This window comes from Leopardus geoffroyi, chromosome C1 (assembly GCF_018350155.1).
Source record: "Leopardus geoffroyi isolate Oge1 chromosome C1, O.geoffroyi_Oge1_pat1.0, whole genome shotgun sequence".
In the NCBI taxonomy this organism is placed as follows: domain Eukaryota; kingdom Metazoa; phylum Chordata; class Mammalia; order Carnivora; family Felidae; genus Leopardus; species Leopardus geoffroyi.
In genome coordinates this window covers 21,696,599-21,713,234 of record NC_059328.1, presented here as the reverse complement: position 1 = coordinate 21,713,234, position 16,636 = coordinate 21,696,599, and the positions used below count along the sequence as shown (strand labels likewise).

The window sequence follows — 16,636 nt, the reverse complement described above, 5'->3', positions numbered from 1 at the left end:
CAAAAACTTGCAAAAAAAAACAACTGGATTAAAAACTTTGGCAAAAATAGACATTTCTCTAAAGATATCAAAATGACCAATAAGCACATGAAAAGATGCCCAACATCATTAATCACCAGGAAAATGCAAATCAAAACCACAATAAGATACCACTTGATACCTATTAGGATGACTACTATTAAAAAAAACAAACAAACAAAAACAAAAACAGAGGGATGTCTAGGCGGGTCAGTCAGTTAAGAGTCCAGCTTTGGCTCAGGTCAGGATCTCACAGTTTGTGAGTTCGAGCCCTGAGGCGGGCTCTCTGCTGTCTGCACAGAGACTGCTTCAGATTCCTCTGGCCCTCTCTCTCTGCCCCTCCTCAAAAATAAACATTAAAAAAAAAATGTCAAGTGTTGACAAGGATGTGGAGAAATTGGTACACTGTTCGTGGGAATATAAAATGGTGTAGCCACTGTGGGAAAACAGCAATAGCGATTCCTTAAAAAACCTGGAAACAGAATTGCCATATGGTCCAGCAATTCCAGCTTCTGGGTACATACCCAAAGCATTAAAACAGGGTCTCCAAGAGGTATCTATATACATTCAAAGTAGCACATTCATAATAGCCAAAAGGTGGAAACAACCCAAGTATCTATTGACAAATGAATGGATAAACAAGATGTGGTCTATACATACAACAGAACATTCCTTTTTAAGGAAGAAAATTCTGACACATGCTACAACATGCATGAACCTTGAGGACACTGTACCGAGTGAAATAAGCCAGTGACAAAAGGGCAAAAACCTCTGTGACTCCACTCATAATGAGGCACTTAGAGTAGTCAGATTCATAGAGGCAGAAAGTGGTTATCAGGAGCTAGGGGAGGGGGGGGTTCTTATTTAATGGGTAGGGAGTTTCAGTTTGGGAAGATGAAAAAGTTCTGGAGACAGATGGTGGAAATGGCTGCACAACAATGTGAATGTACTTAACGTACTTACAATTCGTTAAAATGGTGAATTTTATGTTACTTGTATTTGACCATAATTTTAAAAAAAGTGAATCATAAAGTGCTGTTATTGTGTCTGTTTTCTAAGTTTAAGATTGTGGTGTGGGAATCCTTTAGAACTTGGTTCCTCAACATACTTATTACTTCACCTCTCTAAACCTGTGTCCTTGTTGGCAATTTCAGCGTAACTGGCTTTTTAGAAGCAACACATGTGAAAGTATCTAGCTTACTGGCCGGCGTGTAGACAAGAACTGACAGCCCTTGGGGTTCTTTTTCCCCTGATACTATTCTGCTTTTTTCTCATAAGGTTCCCATTGGGTCCGCCTCTGGGGTGACCCAGAGGTTCCCATTGGGTCCACCTCTGGGGGTGAGGATAGTAAGCCTGGCAAACCTCTACTGACTGTAAGATGCCCCGGGAAATCCTTTGCTTTTCTTCTAAGTCAAAACCCTCCATTAGGTCATCTTGAATTACACAGCTGCTAGGGGAGTTTGCTCTCTACAAAGAAGGATAATGATCTAGTTTCTCAGTCCTCAGTGAAGCCCCCTTTCTATGAAGCCCGGAGTGACCGGCCACGTTCATTCCACAGCCTTAAACCCATTCCATCATCTGTCGGACAAGCCCCATTGGCAGGGAAGATCATCACCACCTCAACGTGATGGAGACCAGGTGTGCTCTGTGCCTGAAGCACATTGTCCATACGTGCTCCTGCGCCTCTGGAGAGCTGCACTTCTCAGCTGACAAACCCCTAGTAAGAATTTTCACCCCTAGGGAAAGCCACGCACTTGGTTAGAGTAGCTGCTATCTTAGTGCCTGGTGCTCAGAAGGTTAAAATGCTCCCTCCTTCGTGCAAGGCCTGCATGGGACGGGTCTGACAGCTTTGGGTCGGTTGTTTGTGTTCTTTAAGCAATATTCTCTGTGTGTCTTTTCCTTCATGGGCCAGGCACCATGCCAAACCAGTGACTGCATGACTTCATTTCCTTCTCACTGCAGCCCTGAGTGCTAATTCCGTCCTCACTCCACAGATGAGCTAAGATGGACGGCTCGCCCAAAGTCATGCAGCTCAAAAGTACCAGCATTCGGATGCAGCCTTAGATCTGGTCTCTGCACTTTGCTGTTCACTGTCCCCCAGCCTCCCTGCCACCTGCACTAGCTCATCAAACAGTAGCCAGGGAGAGGGGCCCAGCCTGGAGGCCAAGACCAAGTGGAGTAAACATCTGGACATGGGCTAGCTCCACAGCGTCCTGTTTTTCACACATTCCTGCACCCTGCTATGGTCTGGGAGTGTGGAGACAATCTGCTCACAGTCCGGGTCGGGTTGGGAGAGACAGACCCACAAACCTCAGAACAATGTCACAGGCACAATGGCGACACATGAGGAAGAGAGGTCAATTCAGAACTAAACGTACACCTCTGGTCACAAGGGGGTGGCGACCAGCATTTACAGACAAGCACAATGTGCCGGGTCTTTCCCAGGCATGATTTTACATACTCTGTACACCTGAGTTTTGTTTCTTTTTCTTTTTTTTTTAATCTTTATTTTTTTTTATTTTTTTTTATTTTTTATTTTTTTTTTAAATTTTTTTTTTCAACGTTTATTTATTTTTGGGACAGAGAGAGACACAGCATGAACGGGGGAAGGGCAGAGAGAGAGGGAGACACAGAATTGGAAACAGGCTCCAGGCTCTGAGCCATCAGCCCAGAGCCCGACGCGGGGCTCGAACTCACGGACCGCGAGATCGTGACCTGGCTGAAGTCGGACGCTTAACCGACTGCGCCACCCAGGCGCCCCTTAATCTTTATTTTTGAGAGACAGACAGATTGAGAGCAGGGGAGGGACAGAGAGAGAGACCCAGAATGTGAAGCAAGCTCCAGGCTCCAAGCTGTCAGCACTGAGCCCAACGCAGGGCTCAAACTCACGAACCTTGAGTTTATGACCTGAGCCAAAGTTGGGCACTTAACCAACTGAGCCACACAGGTGCCCCCCTCTTTTTTTTTTTTTTTTTTTTTTTTTTTACTAAATAAACATTTATTGGACACAGAAGATGTGCCAGGCATGGGGAAAACATTTTCCATCATTTAGTCCTCCCAACACCCCCACAGGGTAGAAAGTATTTATTATTCTCAATTAACAGAGGGCAGTAAAGGAGCAAGGTTGCAGAGTCAGAAAGAGACTGAGTAGAGATTCAAATGGAGTGCTTTTCCCTGAAAACCCGGCACCTTCATTTTAACTTTGGTTTCAGCTTCTCTCCCATGGACCCAAAATACTCTGTGCCCCCCTCACATACTCTTGTTGACAATTAAAATAGAAGCTCTCTAAAGGCATGGTGCTTCTCTTGCTCACCACTATGTATCTAGAACCTACAGCAGTTCCTAGTACAAGTAATGTGCTCAAAACCCATTTGTCAATGAAATAAATGTCATTGTGTGCCTTCCACACTAGACTGGGGCATCCTTCAGGCAGGAACTGTGTCCCCTCCATGCTGTATCCCAGGTCTCAGCAGAGGGCCAGGTCAGAGGAGACACGGGGTTTACTGGAGGAGGCCCAGTGGGACGGAGGAGGCCAGGTGCCTAATCCTTGAAAGGAACCAGCCGCAGACTGAAGAGCTCACACTGAGCCAATCCTTCCTCCCCACCTCCTCCTCACTTCTATCCTCAACCCAAGCCAACCCAGGTTCCCTGAAGGACACCTGAGCCTGACCCTGTTTGCCCTGAATCTGAAGTGACTCAGATCTGCCGTGGCGAAGGGAAATGTCAGATCATTTATCCAAAGCAGCTAATTTGTTTCTAACTAAACGGAGGGGTATTTTCTCCACTTAAGACACCACAGCCCAAGGGGATCAAAGTGGGGCAAGAGACCTGAAAAGAAAAACAATAACGGCAACAAGGTAGGAGCACCACCCTCAGTCCGATCCAACCTTGTGGCACCTGAGGGGCAAATCAAACAAAATGGCTTCAGCCTAGATCGAAACACATGTGGTTCCAAACAGCATGGTTTGCTGGAGTATTTAGAATCAAAAATGCTTTTTGAGATCTCAAAAATAATAGCTGCTCACTATAAAATGTTCAAATAATACAGAAATCATTTAATAAAGAAAATTTAAAACCACTATTAACATTACAGACCATTGTTACAGATAACTTGCAAACACTCATACCCTGTTTTATATAAATGGGATCTTGCTCTAATACTGTTACATAACCTGTTTCTTTCTCTCAAAAGTATGCTGTGACCATCTCTCTATATCCATAGATACAAATTAATATAATTTTTGATGACGGACTGTTATTCTAACCCAGAGGTCAACAGACTTTTTCTGTAAAGGGCCAGAGGGTAAATATTTTAGGCTTTCAGGCCACATAAGATCTCTGTTGCATATTCTTGTTTTGTTCTTTTACAACCCTTTCAAAGCATAAAAACTGTTTTTAGCTCAAGGACCGCAGAAAAACAGACTGCAGGCTGGGTCTAGTCTCACTTATGGACACTGAAGCTCCTGCATGAAATAATTTAATGAATTCCCTATTGAAAGGTATGGACGTTGTTTCCACTTTTTTGTTATTATAAATAATGTTATGGTAAACACCTTTGTGCACTCAGATATCTGTTGGTCTCCTTGGGAAAAAGATTCCTAGAATCTCAGAGCTGGAAGGAACCTTTACAGTGACACGGGCATTCCTTCTAAGGCACTCCAGACAAATGGCCTTGTAGTTTCTGCTTGAGTGTGCCCAGAGAGGGGGAACTCACCACCTGCAGGCACAGTCCAGCCCACTGTTGGGACGACTCACAGGGTAAGCAAGTTCCCTCCCTCTTTGTTGGAACTAAGGGCTGCCTCTTTTTCACCCAGTACTATTTTCCCCCTTTTTCTGCTCATGGAATCACAGAATCTAAAACTAACCCTTCTCCCTTCTGACTGTTGGAAAATAGGAGGTATTAACAGTACACATCTCAATTGTGGCTCCGTCGGTTAAGCATCTGACTTCGGCTCAGGTCATGATCTCACAGTTCGTGAGTTTGAGCCCCATGTTGGGCCCCCCTGGGGCCTGCTTCAGATTCTGCCCCCTCTCAGAGATTCTCTCCCTCTCTCTGCCCCTCCCCTGCTCGTGCTCTCTCCTGTCTCTCTCAAAAATAAATAAACATTAAAAAAATTAAAAAGAAAAACCAGTACGCACCTCATCCAGCTGTGGTGAGGTCAGAGTTAATGCAAGTAAGTGCTCAGTCCATGTGAGCTGTTATGGCCGGTTGGTTAGCTGCCTTCTCAGCATCACAGGGCCATACCTGGAGCCCTCAGGTACGCTCCTGACTATCTGAGTAAATAGGATACCCTCCTCTTGGGTTAACGGAGGGCCAGAGATGATGCAGGTAAGCCACATGGCAGGCACACAGATGGTGCTCAGGCCTGGCCTCCTCCCGTCTCTCTAAGCAAGTAAGTGAGGCCAAATCCATTTTCTGTGGGATCTAAAACCTCAAATCCATTAATGTGGACATATGCCCCAGCAAGCAGGGCTGGCCTCTGCGGACAGGTGTCCAGGTTTCTGCCTCGTGACTGGCTGCATTCTGCCCATACCCAGATGAGGTTTCCAGTGTTTCCTACCTCACTCATCACTGCTGTGGGGCATCAGCTCAGGCTGCACCCCCTGTCACACAGGCCCCCAGGTGGGTCTCCTCAGCTCACAACTCTGTTCATCTCCTTCTCCTTCTGAACTGCTCCAGAAATTCCCTGCCCCCTGCACGTCCGCACTGTGGGCCAGGGGCTCAGCAGAGATACTGTCACCACCAAGCCTTTAATAACTATGGTGGGTGGAATGGTGGCCCCGAGAAAGACACTTCCATGTCCCAACCCTTAGGGCCTGTGAATGTACTGAATTTACTTGGAAAAGGAGTCTTTGCAGACATCATTAAGGATCTGGAGATGAGACCATCCTGGATTCTCTGGGTGGGCTATAACGCCAGTGACAGGTGTCCTTGTAAAGGTGCAGACAGAAGCAGAGGCTGGGGTGATGCAGCCACAAGGCAGGCCTGGAGCCACCAGAAGCTGGAGGAGGCAAGCAAGGACTCTTCCCAAGCGCCTTCAGAGGAAGCACCGCCCTGCAGACACCTTGTGGACTCTTGGCCTCTAGAACTGTGACAGAATACATTTCTGTTGTTTTAAGTCCATGTTAATTTGTTAGGGCAGCCCTAGAAAACTAAGGGAGTAAAGGTGCAGCCCAGAGAGAAGCATGGCCTTTGGCACCAGGTACACCTAGATTTAAGCCTCAGCCCTGTCTCTAACTAACTGTACAACCTTGGGCAAGTTCTAACTTGTCCCGAGCCTCAGTCTGCTCTTCTGCGAACTGGGAATAATGATCCTTCCTCAGGAGGGTGTGGTGAGTACCAAATGAGTTCATGCTTATGATGTCCCTAGCACACTGCTTGGCACACTCATATCATAGTGGCTTCTCTTGTCCAGACAGGGGAAAAGGGCCCAGAATGATACCTGCTGACCTGCCCTGGGGGTCCTGGGCTCCCTCCTGGCTCCCGTGCTGCCCTTTGGTAACCTGTCACCATTTTGGTGAGACACAGAGCCCTGTGCTGGAACTTCAGCACTGGAAGAGGCTCTGATCTATAACACTGAGTTCTAACCTCCTCTCCCACTTTACAAATTGGGAAACTGAGGCCAGGAGAGGCAAAGACAGTTACACGAGGTTACACAGAGTGTCAATTCTCCCGACTCCCGAGAGGCCAAGTTCTTTCTTCTCTACCAAGCTGTCCTCCTAGCAGCTAACTCTCAGATGAAGGGTTCAGGTGGCTAAGGCCAAAGGGAAAGGGGGGCTCCCGTCCAAGGCTTCAGCATTCCTGATGAAGGTCTGGGCTCTTACTAGATGCCCACATTCTAGGTCCCTGTGTCCAATGATTAGCCAATGTCAGGGAGGTCCGTGGATGGAACCATCCCCCTCCCCATCATCATTTTCACCATCTCTATCACAGCAGCTACGCTGACTCAGTGCTTACACGGGCTTGACATAGTCTATAGAATTCTATCGTGACATTTACATAGATTACCTTGTTCAATTGCTCCAACAACCCTATGCAATTGCTACCATTATCATCCTTACACACAGGAGGAAAATGAGACTCGGGGAGTGTACTGGGTTGAATAGGTCCCCCCCAAATTCATGTCCACCTGGAACTTCAGATGTGACATTATCTGGAAATAGGGTCTTTGCAAATGTCATTAAAATGAAGTCATACTAGATCAGCATGGGCCCTAAATCCAATGTGACTGGTGTCCCTATAAGAGGAAGCACAGAGACATACACGGAAGGAACATAGCCATGTGAAAACAGATGCAACCACTGCAGAGATGCAGCACAAGCCTAAGCGATGCCAAAGATTGCCAGCAACCACCCGAAGCTAAGTAAGGAGGAATCCTTCCCGAGAGCCTTTGGAGGGAGCATGCCATGCCTGATTTCACACTTCTGGCCTCCTGAACTGTGAAGGATACACTTCTATTGTTTTAAGCCACCCAGTTTATGGTCATTTGTCACGGCACCCCTAAGAAATGAATACAGAGGGTTTAATCGTCTTGCCAGCCGTGGCCTCAAACACAGAAGCAATCAATGTCTGTTAAAATGGCTCCACTCCCCAGTTCTCCCAACAAAGGGACTTTTTTTTCCCTCCCATCGGGAATATAGAATGTTAGCACTGAAAGGAAAGGTGGCTGGTGAGAGTATTTACTGAGCACTTACTATGTGCTGGTTGTGCTAAGTAAGTGCCACAAGTGTGTTCCTATCCCACTGAATCTGCACAGGAGGTGAGCATTATCCCCATTCCACAGGTGAGGAATGTTGAGGCTCGGAGGGGTGAAGAAACCCACCAGAAGTCCTACAGCTAGGAGTGGCGGGATTCGGCCTTGGCTCCCACTGACTCCAGAACCCACTAGCTTAACCTCTACCCCATCTTCTTCTCCCAGTTTGTCAAGGTCAATCCCTCTGCTTTACAAATGAGAAAACCGAGGCACAGCCACAGCAGTGATCACAAAGGCTCGGCCCACTGTGGGGAATAAATAGCTTAAATAAAGCATCTGCCAGCCAGCCTGGGTCCAGTTGGGGCTCCCTGTGTTTGTAGACAAAGGGCGGGTGCTCTTCCTGCTGACAAAACAAGCCAGGCTGGGCAGCAAGGGCTGCAAGCTGTGTCCCTGCCCACCATTTAACAGGAGTGGCAAGTCGCCAGAAATTAATTAGCTGTCTCAGTTTTGGCAAAGCCTAAGGAAGGAAAGTGGTTAATTATAACAAGGCATGTCACAGGAGATGATTAAAGGCTGGAACATGGAAATAAAGGGCCCTGAGTTGAACATGAGTTGGGGGGCAGCGAGGTCAGGTCAAGCTCAGCAATAAACAGAGCAGACACCTTGTGCAGTTCATGCTCATGGAAGCCAGGGAAGAGAAGCTCCTCTCCATCAGCCCACCTCTGCTTCTGGCTTAACGATGGCTGGACCAAGGAATAGGGCAGCCAGACACAACAGAGGCCCCAAGAAAGCAGAGTTCCTCAAGTGTGGCATGTCAGCCCATGGGTCTCTGGAAATAGGACACATCCCTCCTACAAACACCTACGGACATGCTGCCTGAGGGTCAGACCCTAGGTTGGGGCTCCAGCTCTGAACAAAGGCTACTCCCCCTGCCCCACACCTGCTCATCTGAAGAGGGAGAGATGAGCAGTCAAGTGTTTGGAAAAATATGTGCGGACGGGGGACACAGGACACCGGTGGGAACACAGAGGAGGGGGGTCTGTTGGCCTGGGGGCAGCAGAGAAGGCTCCCTGGAGGAGAGATTTACTAAGCTGAGAGGCAAAGTGTTAATCTAGAGAGAACAGAGGTCTGAGGCTCCCACACATCTTCCCTCTTGTCTTGTAGTTGGAGGATTTTTATTATAGATCCCAACTACTCCATAGAGAGAAGCTCATTAACAAAGTGTCAACTAGATATTTAGGAAACAGAGATGTCTCCTTAGGACCAGGGATTGAACTAGGAAATAGGATAGAAGATGAACGGGGCACAGTTCCCACCCTCCAGGAGCCACCAGTGTAAAATGGAAAGCAGACGCCACATTACAACTAGAAAACACTGTGTCATGACCACGTGTGTCTCCCCTCATTCTATGCGACAGGCACGGACAAGGGCACTTGATTTACATCATTGCATTTCACCCTCACAACAAATGACTGTGGTGAGCACTATCGCTGCATTTGGCAGACTAGTGGACTGAGGCTCCGAAAGGCAGAGAAATTTGCCCAAGGTCACACTGCCTTTAGGTTGTAGTACCAGGACTTAAGCCAGGGTCTGTCTGATTCTATGATGATTAGTTTTATGTGTCAACTTGGCTGGACTATAGTACCCAATTATTTAATCAAAACGAATTTAGGTGCTGCTGTGAAGGTATTTTGTAAATGTGGTTAATATCTGCAATCAGCTGACTATAAGGAAATTATCCTTGGTAACGAGGTCAACTTTAAGAGCAAAACTGAGCTTTCCCAGGGGAAGAAGAAATTCTGCCTGTTGATTGCAGCATCAGCTGTTGCCAGAGAGTTTCCAGCCTATCCTACAAATTTCAGACTTGCCTTGCCAGACCCCACACTGCATAAGCCAATTGCTTGAGATAGACGCTACTGGTTCTTTTTTCTGGCAGGACTATGTCTGATACAGACCTGAAAGCCCAAACTCTAGGCTAAGGTTGATGCTGGGAGCCACACACTCTCCTCACGAGAAAAGGGAAATGACACCAGCCACCATGCAAGCGTTGTAGAGGCTGAGATTTCACAAGGTCCCCTGTGTGCAGCCTTATATCATTACCAAAGCACATGCTCATTTTTGCCATAGTTGTATGTGATGGATCCTTGAATTATTCTGATTCTGAGTCCTTCCATTGCTAAGTACATGTCCCACAATTCCATGTAAAAATATTGCACACCAGTTTGTCATTCTTAGTGACCACTCTGTGGGTGATACAGGGATGGTTCAGTTTGCCTAACCTGTCCCCGGCCCCCAAGGGATATGCTTTGAGGACAAGGGGCAAGGCAGGCCCTGTGCAGAGGACTTCACATCCATTCTCTCCTTTGACCCACACATATATTCCCACTTTGTTCATGGAAAGAAACTGACCCACAGAGGAGAGGTGCTTATCTAGGAGTTCAGAGTGGACAGAACCAGGATCCAAAGTCAGATATTCCAAAAAGCCCAGGTTTTCCACCTCTAGGCCTCAGACCATGATGTACATTACTTAGAACATATCCCTCTACCTGACACATGGAATTTCACCTGTATTTTATTTATCAACAATTTATCATTTTAATGACTCTACAACTCAGTCTACCCTGCTCCGTGGCCTCTCCTAAACGCCAGCAATATACAAAAGTCATTTTCCACAGTTGGAATCAGAGGGTGTCATGAATTTGACCTTCTTCTCAGCCATTGCTTCATGGTCTCTTTGCACACGCAGGCTCTGGGAGTTATGGGGGCCTCAGTTCAAAGGCTGACTGCCATTTATTAACTGTGGCCCTGGGCAAGTGAATTATCATCTCTGAGCCTCAGTGCCCTCATCTGTCAAATGGAGAGAAACATGGTACCAACCTCATAGAATCGGGAGGATTAAATGAGATAATATACAGGAGGCACTCAGCACAGAGGTGGCCACCTTGTCAGCATTCAAGAAAGGTCAGCAGTGCTATTTCTGGTGTGACGCCCTGTGGAGTCAATATGCCATGCTTTGCCATTGAACCCTCTCTTATCTGGAATGACAGGACTGAGCAGGTGAGGAGAGTGTCTTAGGACTACTTGCCCCTCCCAGCAGCATAGCCCTGTGGCCATGTGCTGGCCTCCACTTCCTGCCCTGCCTCTCCCAAGGAGGAATGGAAAATCACTAGATGTGGGGCTTTCCCAGCACTCCAGGAGGATGAGTTTTTGTAACCAAGGGAAACAGATCATCTCCATCTGTACTGCAGGGGCATCTGGGCCAGGCGAAGCAGGTTTTCTCCCTCAGCTTAATCCCTGTCCCAGGTTCCCAAGAGCTGGGAAACCAGCCAGAAGACATCATTATTACCAACAACTTCCTGTTCCGGGCCAGGCCCTGAGCTAGGGCCATACATCATCTCCCTTAACCTTCACTGTTCCCTCTGCCCAAAACGCTTCCACCCAGGGACAGACCTCTGCTTAGTTGTTTCCTCCTCCCCAACCTCACTAGACACAACTGCAGCCCCGCCATTCTCCCTCCCCAGTGCTGTCTTAGTTGGCTTCATTGCCTATAGCCTTGGCCTTACACCAACTTATGTATTGTCTATCTGTTCCCCCACTAGAACGTCAGCTTCATGAAGGCAGGGACTGTGTCTTGATCACTGTTACATGCCCAGACCCTAGAACCATGCCCAGTAGGAGGAGGGGCTGCTGAACGTATGCCTGCCACAACCCCACGATGCACGTGATGGTCTATCATCCCCATTTTACAGATGAGAAAACAGGCTCAGTGAGGTGAGCCCAAGGGTGGATGGCCAGCAAGAAGCAGACCTAGGTTTGAACCTCAGTCTGTCTGCCCCTGACGGATGTGGCCACCTTGCCAGGTGCTAGCTCTGCCCCAGGAATCTTGGACTTCTCTGGGCCTGTGAGATGTTGTCAGTGGCCCCCAGGCCAGGCTGCCCTGAGCAGGAACCCACTGCCCTTGCTCCTGGATACAGCTATTTCTAGATACCCTTTGGCTCGCCCTTAGCCCAGTTAATCCCAGGTGTGGAAAGAGATGCAATAAGGGATAAGGGGTTAGGAAAGGCAAGTTCCAGTCCTGCCTTGACCACTAACTCAAGAGACACTGAACCTCTCAAGCCTCTGTTCCTTCATTTTTTTTTATTTTTTTAAGTATTTTTCAAATGTTTATTTTGAGAGAGAGAGAGAGAGAGAGAGAGAGAAGAGAGAGAGAGAGAGAGAGAGAGAGAGAGAACATGAAACGGGAAGGGACAGAGAAAGGGGGAAAGAGAAGCCCAAGCAATCTTTGCACTATCAGCGCAGAGCCCAATGTGGGGCTTGATCTCACCAACCATGAGATCATGACCTGAGCCAAAATCAAGAGTCAGTTGCTTAACTGACTGAGCCACCTCGGCACCCTGGTTCCCTCATTTTTAAATCAGAGGGGCTGAACTTGACATACAGGTGGCAGAAGATAGGGTAATGGTTAAGAGTATGGGCTCTGAGATCAGAATGACCCAATTTCAATCTGACTCTGGGCCTTTGAGCAGGTTGTAGAATTTCTCTGTGCCTCAAGTTTCCTCATCTATAAATGTGGGCAACAAACTCACCTCATGTGGGTCTGGGAGATTAAATTGGGATACTGTATATACATCTCTAAGCAGACTGCCTGGCACAAAATAAGTAAAGAGAATCATCATCCATGATTCAAAGCTCTAAGCCTTGGTGAAAAGGTTACCTCTGCAGGGGAGAAGGGGGTGCCGTCTCCACCTCTCCCTGTGTTGTGTTTATTAGATGGGGCTTTTTGACCTCACAGGACTTTGAAGTTTGAGTTCTTTCAATTTATCAAGACTCAGAAAGCTACAGAAGACAAGACTCTTTCTGTACACACCCGCCCTGGCCAGAGACAAAGCTGTTGATTTCTGCAGCTGCACTGGGAGCTATAAATCAATAGAACCCAACCCAGACACCCCATCCCACCCCATATCCCCCAGCGGGTAACAGGGCTGCTGCAGCCTGCATGATGGTAAATTGCTAATTTAAGCCAGGCTTTCTGCTCAAGCCCACGATTATCCCTCTTCCTGTGCATGTTATGATGTTCTGGGTAGCCAATTGGATTTAAAGGTCCCAGGACTCGGAGGTTAATGAAATCATGCCTTGCCCTTGCACAGCTTCCAGGCATCATCTGCCAGGAAGGGGAGAAGGGAAATCTGAGATCACAGCATCTCTGAATTTCAGATTTGGGAAGACGAGCCTAAAATTATGTTTATCTTTTCTCCACCCAAATCCCCAGTGCCATGCCTCCACCCAGTGGTTTTCCAGTGTCCTCTTGCATACCTTCAGAGATGGGAAGCTCCCTACATTACACAGCAGCCCGTACCTTCTTGGAGAGCTTTGACTGTTAGAAAATTCCTTGTAAAAATAATAAGAGGTGTGCACAAATGTAAGTGTTCAAGAATGTTCACAGATGCATTGTTTAGACTGACATAATATTGGAAATAACAGAAGTCCCCCCCCCAAATAGAACACATTTATACAATGCAGCCATCAAAAAAGTATGTTTTCAAACAGTGTTGATAACTTGACAACATGCTTATGATATAATGTCAAGTGAAAAGACAGCTTACAAACTACTGTATATAACATGATCACTATTCCAATACTGTGATCCTGATGTTATTAAAACACACAGACACAGAAGCAGAGAGAGAGAGGAGAGAGGGATGGAGAGAGAGGGAGAGATGGGAAGGAAATACACCAAAATAACAAAGCTTTTCTCCTTTAGTGAGATTAGGGGTAATGACTGTCTCTACTTAAACTTCTCCATATTTTCTGCAATAACTACTGTGTCACCTCTACAGCAAAAGAAAATTTTTAATATTGAGCTAATAAAACTTCCCTGTAAGATCTACCCAATAATTCTAGTTCCTCTGGGGCTCAATAAATGTTGGTCGAATGAATGAGAAGCAAGCCTTTGAAATAGACACGATAGAAAATGTTCACTGAAAACTTGCCAAACGCCTGGTTCTGTACTGAAGTCCTTCACATCACGCCTCATAAACTTCTCAAAACCACCCTATGAAGGTCTAATGCTACTCCCATTTCACAGATGAGAAAACTGAGGCTCAGAGAGGTTGTGCATGTATTGCCTACGCTCACTCGCTTAGGAAACGGCACAGCTGGGCCATGATCCCAGGTCAGTCTTGCTCTGATGTCAGGGCTGTCGACTGCTGTCAGCCCACACAGAGGCCTCGGAGATTTGCAGACAGCAATCTGCCAGTTCCTCCCTTGCTCTAACTAGACGTTGCCAGCTCTCGCTCCATGTGTCTCATGGACAGTGGTGGCAGAGTGGACATGGAGTCCATTTGGAGTCAGAAAGGCCTGGGTTTGCACCTTTCGGGCTGTGAGAGCCACCTGCTCCCTCTGAGTCTCCTGGTCTTCATGTGTAAATAAGAATCTACAGCCCCCATTGCAGGGCTGCAGAAACTTCTGGCACATAGCAGGGCTCAGGAGAGGCTTCTTGGTGCCCTTGGTGACTCTGGGCCCACCCCAGTGGATCTGTGAGTTACATGCTCCCCAGGGAACGAACCCGAGAGCTGGAAAAGTGTCAGGCTGGGGGCAAGGCCAGGAGAAGCAGTGGAACACGGGCCAGGGCAGCCGCTTGCCTTCCCCGAGGTCTCAACAGGGCTCACCTGGCCCAGCCTCCGGCCTTCTTGACAGTCTGACAGCATTCCATTTTAGAAAGGGGACAACTGGGGCCAGGGTTTGATGACCCATTCAAGGTCCCACAGCTCTCTCCTGTCACCCTGAGCCAGCCTCTCGGGTTTCCCTGCACTGAGGCCTTCCTGCCCCGTGCCCATCCACACCCAGTTAATCATCCTCTTGAACACCATTCCGCACAGATCACTCTGAAGTCCTCTTCACCATGACCTGTGACTCAAAGCTCCCACATTTCCCACTATGGTCCCCTTCCCGTGGAACCTGAGAACCCATCCAGCCTCAGCTCCCACTGTCCAGACCTGCAGCCTCTGGCCCCTAACACAATCATGCCGGCCTGTTTCCAGGCCTCTCCTCAGACGCACCTCATCCTCCCCACCAGAGCAACTCCCTCCAATTACCTGGGGCTGGGCCATGTTGCTCTTTGAACATCCCTCTAACACTGGGAATTGTGGAAGGCAGAGACCAGCCTGGGTGGATGCATCACTGGCTCCAGGGCCTAGCCATGCTGAGGACATCTACTTGCAGGGCATATGTTGCTTTTGTCCCTGAAGCCTCTCTGCCTTCACAGCCCCCTGAGCCCCTGATATTCAGCTCAACCACTGTGACATTCCCTGCCCTCAGCAGCTCTCCGTCATCCTGAAAACCTCTCTTTGCTCTTGCTGTTCCCTCTGCCTGGAATGCTCCACCCCCACCTCTCCAAGTAGCCAACTGCCATTGCTGCTTCACGACTCAGCACCACTCAGCACCCGCACCACTCTGGCCAGGTCAGGGGCTTGCCCTGGACTCCCCACAGCTCCCAGAAGATTCGATTGTCCCTGGAGCTGTAACTAAGGGGCGGGGGGTGGGGGATGCTGGAGAACATGGCTGTGTTAGAAGCCAGAGGCCAGGCTGAAGCTTAAGCTGAGGGTCTGGGCCATGGGACCTAAGGCTGGATAGGCCCGGAAGGGGTCAGCATCAGCTGATGCTTGCTGTATGAGTAAATGGGCAGACGATTCAGGAAGCAGAAAAGAGCCCAATATGGAAAATGTAAATAATCAGGTCCCACAGTCATGCTCTGCCCGCCTGGAGCAGCTGCAGGGGTACTGGTTAATCATAGCACCTGACACACACTGAGGGCCTACTATGTGCCAGGTGCTGTGCTGTGGCCTTTACATGCATGAGCTCATCTAATCATCCCCAAATTTATCCTGATCACCCCAGTTTCACAAATGCAGAAATGAGGCTCAGAGAGGGTAAGCTGTTTGCCCAAAGCCACACCACTAGGACATGGTCAGGCTGGGATGGAGACCTGGCAATACCTGATCCCCAGATGTGACCTCTACCACTGCACCATGTCACCTCAGTGGGATCTCTCCTGGCCTAGGGACCCTGGGTCCACAGACCCCAACCCAGGCAAGAGAGGGGAGGGAGACAAGAAGTTAACGGCCTCCAAAAACAAGATGGGGACTCAGAGCTCCCAATCCTGCAAAGTTGACACTTTAGCACCTATCCCAGCAACCCCTGGCACCTCAGTAGTAGAAAGAGGGGACACCCAGAACCCATTCACCTGTCACAACCCTGCCCCAGTCCATGCTGTCTGGCCCACCCTCCTTTCCCTGCTCTGCACTGCAGTTAGGATGGGAGGGAAAACATGATGCTTCACCAATATCAGCTTGTCATCTTTAGGAAAAAGGTGTTTATGAGTCAGATACTATGATCCACATTTTGCAAATGAAGAAACTGAGGTGCAGTGTGGCAATCCAATTCATTAAAGATCTTAGTAGGTGGCAGAGCCCGCACTTGATACAGGAGTCGTCAGAAGAGACCGGGGCCGAGGGCGAGACCAAGTGGCAGAAAAGCACATGGCCTAAAACAGTCACGAAGAGGCAGGCTGGGCTAGTTACATGCAGCGGGCAGGGTGGGAGAGGTAGGGATGGTCAAAGACACACAGCAGGGTCCAAACCCCCTGAAACCAGGATCTGGGAGAGGTGCAGGCAGGAAATCAGGGCAGGCTGTGGAACAGACAGGAGGCCATGTGGAAAAGCATCAACTCCATTCTCCTGCCTGGATTCTGGGGCCGATGAACCAGGAAGTCCTGGGTCATGCAGAGGGAGGATAGACAGGGTCACCTGTCAGAGATGGGGACCTGCTAAGCCCTTCACACTCTGCCCTACCCAGTGAGCCACCAGTGGGAACTCCTGGATTCCAGCCCTGCTCAGGACACTGACCACCCAGAAAGAGGGGCTGTT

The 16,636-nt window shown here is 48.4% G+C and overlaps 1 protein-coding gene across 2 annotated transcripts in view; it reads right to left on the bottom strand.

Annotated features, from left to right (window-relative positions):
- Nucleotides 1–16,636, bottom strand: part of OPRD1 (opioid receptor delta 1) — a 38,234-nt gene that overhangs the window by 17,150 nt on the left and 4,448 nt on the right. The window contains exon 1 of one of the 2 annotated variants that reach the window (XM_045476351.1): nucleotides 5,158–5,368. The exons of the other annotated variant lie outside the window; for it this stretch is intronic. Coding sequence (XP_045332307.1) covers nucleotides 5,158–5,162 — 5 coding nt within the window. The 5' untranslated portion in view covers nucleotides 5,163–5,368. Of the gene's footprint in view, nucleotides 1–5,157; nucleotides 5,369–16,636 lie in introns of those variants that run through there. 2 annotated transcript variants of the gene reach the window in all.